General features: G+C 41.4%; 2 protein-coding genes across 2 annotated transcripts in view; both read left to right on the top strand.

The window, feature by feature from the left end:
- Positions 1–1,177: 1,177 nt before the first annotated feature.
- Positions 1,178–5,469, top strand: LOC115426201 (DNA ligase 1). The gene is made up of 2 exons (XM_030144207.1): positions 1,178–1,257; positions 3,193–5,469. Exon 2 carries the CDS (start codon positions 3,199–3,201, stop codon positions 5,467–5,469), a length of 2,271 nt encoding a protein of 756 aa, XP_030000067.1. The 5' UTR covers positions 1,178–1,257; positions 3,193–3,198.
- A 929-nt stretch (positions 5,470–6,398) lies between these two features.
- The window catches only part of coro1ca (coronin, actin binding protein, 1Ca), a 32,416-nt gene continuing 32,229 nt past the window's right edge, over positions 6,399–6,585 (top strand). Inside the window, exon 1 of the mRNA XM_030143086.1 lies at positions 6,399–6,528. The gene's annotated coding sequence lies outside the window, so the exon portion shown is untranslated. The remainder of the gene's footprint in view (positions 6,529–6,585) is intronic.

Raw genomic sequence — 6,585 nt, 5'->3', positions numbered from 1 at the left:
GAAATGACATCACCGTGCCCCCATCTGTATGCTTTGGCAGGAGAGCATTTTTCTAACAGCCAGCTTATATAACATTTGGCTTCCTGTCCCCGTTTGCATGACATCAGTGAATTACTTAAGTTACATGGCTCTTGTTCCTCTAGGCCTATATGACTGTGTGTGTCTGTATGATGAATAGTCTGCTGTGTACAGTATAAGCATGGTGACACTTTGAAGTAACAAACACATTACATGGACTTGTACTTGTGAAATGACAGCGTCATAAAACATACAGAGCATTTATGTTTCAAGAGTTGAGACACGAATGGAGGTGAAATGGAAATCTGCGTCTTCTGTAACACGTGTGGACATTTAATTGACTTAGACTAGATTCTTGTGCTGTGTGTTTTGAATTAATGATCCCAAATTAGAGTCATATTGGCTCAACTAGAGGCATATTGGCCTGTAACACTTCTGAAACACAGAAATACTACTTGGCATGTGTAGGAGAACTTGTAGCTGCCTGTCTATCATCACTGCAGCCGTCAGTCCACAATCGCAGGGTGTGGGCCAGGCCCTCTTCCCCTATTCAGTCGATGGATTCTTGGCTACCATACCTACACTTTTGTTTTATTATCTGAGTGTATATCCTGTTTTGTAGGTTACCACAGAAACAAAGAGAAACAAAAGAAAAAAGTTAGTTTTTTTCCAGATAATTTCCCTGCATTCCTGCACTTACTCTGGTTTGCTTAATTAACCCACTGTCTATTCCAGCAGAAGCATTCCTTCAGCTACTTACCTAAGCTTGGCTCCTGGAGGGAAATAACTTTAACTGTGCAGAAAATGATGTTAGCATGTTAGCTGTGTTAAGTGAAAAAAGAGATGAAAACAAGAGGACAAGCATTGCATCCAGATGACCCAGTTGTGTTGTCTGTCTTAACCTTGAAGCAGAGGAGGAAAAGTTCAGAATTTCCATCTCAGGAAATGTTGTAAATAAAACTTCAAGGCATTCTGTGTATTCCACATATTTTGATCCACTCAAATATTGTGACAGTAATATTAAAGATACATAATTTTTCAAGATAGGAATAAGTAAAGCTACAAGTCTGAGTTTCCCCTGATTGTGTTAGTCAAATGTGCTGTGACATCACATGGATGTAATATAAGGCTCTCATTGCTTGTGCATTTGAGGGAGGACTGAACATCACCAAACAACCAACAAAGAGCAGTCTGTCGATCCTGAGAGCGGACGATCGAGTCAGCCACAACGTCTAACTGGTAAGTGTCAGCCGCAGCAGGTCTTTATATGAGAGTCGATCAATAATTTGTCTGTGACATGACAAGAATAATGAGTTTTCATGGGTCGGGCCTGTTCCTGTGCAGTTTGCCATTCAGTCAGGAACAGGAGCTCAGAGTTGGTTGAAGATATTTTGTGTTTTGTTGTTACTAAAACTTGGACATATTTTGTGGGAGGTTCTTGATTTATTGGTTTGAATTCCTCTATGTCTGCACATGTTGAGGCAGCAGAACACATGGTGATCAAGTGATCAGCTTTGGGCTTTCAGGGAGGATGAGACAGGATAATAGACCAGTTTGTTAAAAGGCATGGACTGCCTTAAGGGAAGAGGTTCCCCACACTGGCAGAGTAGTGCAAATAAATGGTAGAGGGAAATCGATGAATAAAAGTTCCCTTGACTTCTGGCAAAAGCTCTTAACCTGATGCAGAATGAACTGTCACTGGATTTATTGATGTTCTTAGATGTTATCCTGTTGTCATTTGAGTTATTTTCTCTTATCAAACTTATCTGTCACCATTACTGCATGGAAAACAAGGTCTTCACACAGCTATGTTCCCATTTCACCGTGGTAGCTCCACTGGCCATGTGTCTGGTCCATGTACAGGCCCATCAGATGATAAGACAACAGCAGTCATATGTTGTCACACAGAAGGAGGATGAGGCCATGGACAGGAAACAGACACATGGGCAACATCATTGTTCATTGTGCTTCAGTATTTTCCTTGCTTACTAGTGCAGTTTCGTGGCTGAAAACTTATTAGACAGTTACACAATTAGCTCGACTCATGGAAAAGTTTTTCTCTCTGCTGCGTTCAGTTTGGGAAATACACTGCTTTCTTATAAACAACTGGTGCTGATGTTTTTCCTTTTCCAACCACTACTACTAAAAGTACCCTACACACACATATGTATGTTGTCATTTTAAATAACACTGCTTGGAGAACCCCCCCATAAAACATATGCAAAATTATGTAAACAAAGTTTTGAAATACAGGTATCTTGTCATGAAATGGGGGAACATGAAAGCTTGGACTGATTGCCTAACAAGTTTATTGGATCACATGAAACTAAATCAGTGAAAATTTGACAAGTACAAGTTTGACAGAATGTGCAACATGTAAAATGCAGTGTGGGAAAAGAGTCAGTGCTAGGGGTGAATAATTCATAGTTCAGTCAGATTATTTAAAATCAATAATCTCAGGTTGAATATACAAGTACTGACTCCCTAAGATGTCTCCATAGATCAAATAACCTCTTCAGATGGCATCATTACTAAGTGCTTAACAAAATCTGTAGAGTCCAGCTGAGTGGTTAAGGTGCATGCAGCTGCAGTGTCCCTTATTTGACCTGCATTGGGTGATATTTGTTGCATGTCAACAAGAATTTACAAAACTCATATATGTGAGTGCGGGGATAATGATGCTGCAGTGTACCATAATATATCATAGTTTACCGGTTCACAATTGAGATTGTTGTGAAATCTTGTGACTGTAATTTGTCTTCAACTTAAGCCAGTTGACACTGCAAGTGCATGAATGACCCAACAGAGGGTATACTATAGCAGTTAACAACATAAGATACTGCAATTTACCGCTTCCATGAAAATGGATCCTGCGTGACTATAACTTGTGTGCTACATACTCCCTTGCCAAGAGTAACTAATTGTAATATGTAGAGAGTCATTTGTTAACTAATCTTATAGATCTTTTTCCTTCTGTCTCTGTTTCAGTTTAGGTTTTAGGGGATGTTGACACATGAAATCTTACTTAGGATGATACTCAGGATATCAGAGGCAGAACTGAAATCAATCATAGCCAAGCAAAAGAAAATTATTCTAAGCTGACACTCTTAACATGACATTATTTTTGACAATTTTTTTTTGTTGTGAGGCTAATATCATGTTTTTTCTTCACAGACCAGTATGGGACAGAACCAAGACAAATTAGAGGGGGGAGAACAAGCTCTCTGTGAAGGAACGGAGGAGACGGGGCCGTGTCCTGACTCTGGAGATGGAGGCAATCCTAAAAGTGATGTCATGGAAGGAGGAAGCTCCTGTGAGGAGGAGGAGGAGGAAGAGGAGGAGGAGGCTGGTAACACAGAGGAAAAGCCAGGAGCCCAGGATCTTGGCCCCAGCCAGGAGCCAACAACACCTTCTACCGAGAAGCCCATAAATTTGCGGGTGAGTCCTTTCACTGCGAAGGAGGTGAGACAGGGAGGGGCTGTAGGAAAGGAGGGCGGAGGAAGAGGAGAGAGAGGCAGGACCGCTCCACTGGTTCCACTGGAGACAGGCAAGAACCAAAAGAGTAGAGCGAGGAGTGAAGAGAGAGCCAAGACATTCAAAGTTTTTGACCAAATCAAGAAAGAGCAGGAGAAGACAGAGGAGGAGCTTCGAACATCTTCAAAGGTGAAAATGGAGAATCAGATTGAGGACATGGTCCAGCATGAGGAGGAGAGCTTCTCTGGAGATTCACATGAAAAGCATGGCCTTGCTCTTACCTCAGTGGATGCCTACAGTTTTGACACCAAAGAGCATTCCAAGATGATGAAGAGCAGCATAGGTGGAGCTTATGGTGGAGCTAATGATCTCATCCAGAGAGCAGAAACTGAGATGCTACCATCTCTTCATCAACATCAGAATGACACCATGACGGTTGAGGTTGAGGATGAAGATTTGAAACTTTGTGCAGGAACAGTCGGCCACTTGAGTGAGAGGAAAGAACCGCCTTCAGCTAAACCCCAACATCCTTTGAAAAACATGCTTCAGAAAGAGCCTCTATTAGACATGAGCGATACCATTCACCATAGACCTCCAAAAGAGAGAACAGAAAATACTACAAAGGGGGAAACACTAACATTTGATGAAGGCAGCATTTATGTTGGTGAGGAAAAGGCTGTTGTGAATGACTACTCTTTCAGAAAACCAAAGGTCACTGAGGCAGGTCAACAAAAGGAACCAGTGAGGCCTTATCTCCACATGAAAACATCTGAATCTAATCAAACCACGGCCTCGTTTTCAGAGCCAAGTCCAGTGGTGTCCATTGAACCCAGCTCCATTTTGGAGAAGCTTCTGAAGAGAAATAAAACCGAAGCCACCCCAAGTCTTTCAAAAATTAAAGAGGTTGACATATACAACAAGGACAGCATGGATGATCTGGTGGAGTCAAATGTAAAAGTGTTTGACAATGCTGCAGCAGAGATATCTACTGATAAAACTGACCAGCTACTATGTAACAAGTCTCATTCTTCCAATCAAGAAGATAAACCATCTAAAGCAAAGCATGCGACAAAAGATCATGACAGTAAGGAGCTGGATGTGAAACAGATAAATACTGCTGATTATAAGACTTCAAATGTACTCCGCTGTCAGCCTGAAGTGATTGGAAACATACTTGAGAGCTCCCTTGCAAAATTACATCAAGACAGTGTTGATTATCAGTGTGCAAATCAGGATATTAGCTCAAGAGATGCTTTAGTTAAGGAGGGGATCATGCTAAATATAGACCCTGCCACAAACCTGTCCTCAAATAGCTTACAGTCATCTGCTCTACTTGAGAAAACGTCATGTGAAATGAATGTTGTGAACAATGAGGAGGCTGCACCATCATCAGTGAGTACCACAAAAGGACACCCTGCAGGCTCATCCCAGTTACTTAATGATGAGGAGATACATACCAATGCAGTAGGAGCAAATCTACAAATAATGAAAGAGAATAAAGGTGAAGCTGAGAGCACAGATGTTCAGTCAGTGAGTAGAAAGGCAGTGAAAACTTCCACTGAGAACACTGCTGCACCAGCTGTGGATGCTGGCTCAGTTTCGGTCATATCAGAAGAGACCTGCCAAGTCGCAGCAGATATGAGGTCAGATAAAAAGCTACGAAAGGCATTTAGCACAGAAAATGTACCAGACCACGTTGGGAAAGAGAAAGATGACAGTGTCACACTAAGAGACAAATCCCAGAACTCTCCCAGAACTAGACCTGTCTCAGAACTCATAAAGGAGACCATTCAGTTGCATGAAAAACTGCAACATCCAGATCGATCAAAGCCACCTGAAATCAAAACTGACGAGCAAGGCCAGTCAGTGAAGGTGGCACAGATGAAGGCGGCTTTTGACTCTGCTCAGAAATCCCCTGAGAAACCAGTTGAGAGGAAGCCGTCTGTCAGAAAAGGTAGGCCAATACCTGTGGTATAGAGCACAGTATCGATCATACAATAACTATGTGGAACTGGATAACAGGATGCCAGATAAATGAATCAGCCACTCAGTTATTTAAAAACACATACATTTACTTCTGCTTTCTTGATCTTTGGGCCCTGAGAATTTGGCCAGCCCAAATTACCACAAACACTTGCATCAGCCCTCAGTGAAACTGAGGTTGCATAAAACGGAATGATGGAGTACATCTGTTTTCTTCTGTTTGAAATCTGTATCTGTAAAATACTGCCATCTTGTGGTGTTCTGTCAAATTTGAGGTACATTGTGTTCCTCAGACAATTATACATGCACATAATTATTTAATATGCATTTATTGCGCCCTCAGAATTCGCACACTGAATCACCAATGAGGACGGTTGCTTTACTATTTTGAAAGTACACTTGAACTCATTCATGCAGGATATAAGCAGCATTCTTAGTAATTTCATTTGATGCAGACAGTATAGGTATTATATTATCCATAAACCAGCTCACATCCGTTCATTCATGCACACACACTTCCAAAAATATCCTTGCCTCATTTTGATCATATTTAGAATATTACATGTCCTTCAGGTGCTCCAAAATGCTGCAAAAGACAGGAATACTGCAAAGACATTGCAAAATTGCATGAACTATGAATAGAATTTGAAATAATGGTCTGTACATAATAAAAATATTATGATAAGTGGATTCTAAATAGATAAATAGATTTGAGGAATATAAAAATAATCCTGCCGGAGATTACAATGTCATAAAGCCCCCATAAACACACGATTGATGGGGATTTTTCGGCAACTGGGAAGCGCGAGTTTGGCTCTCAGTTGCCCCAAGATTCTCTGTGATTGGTTGTTGGAGCTGTCAGTCAGGTGCTGCTGTTCCATACGTTGCTCGCCAAGCCGCAGGGGGGCGGGGCTTAAGACAGAGTGGCGAAAGAGCAGACAGACTGAGTTGTGTCAGCACAGCAGCAGCTCCGGCAACACGGGAATAAATTGGGATACATTTTGGCTGTTATATCATTCCATTACGGGAATAGTTTAATTTTCCTCTCAGAAGGTAGGTTACACTCGATGTGGATTTTTTAGTAGCTGTTTGATTGTTTCTGTGTCTTAA

Source organism: Sphaeramia orbicularis, chromosome 9 (genome assembly GCF_902148855.1).
Source record: "Sphaeramia orbicularis chromosome 9, fSphaOr1.1, whole genome shotgun sequence".
In the NCBI taxonomy this organism is placed as follows: domain Eukaryota; kingdom Metazoa; phylum Chordata; class Actinopteri; order Kurtiformes; family Apogonidae; genus Sphaeramia; species Sphaeramia orbicularis.
This window is presented reverse-complemented; position numbering and strand designations above follow the sequence as displayed.

Excerpts from the sequence above, each read along its gene's own strand:
- LOC115426201 (XM_030144207.1), top strand. The coding sequence starts at position 3,199 with ATGGGACAGAACCAAGACAAATTAGAGGGGGGAGAACAAGCTCTCTGT.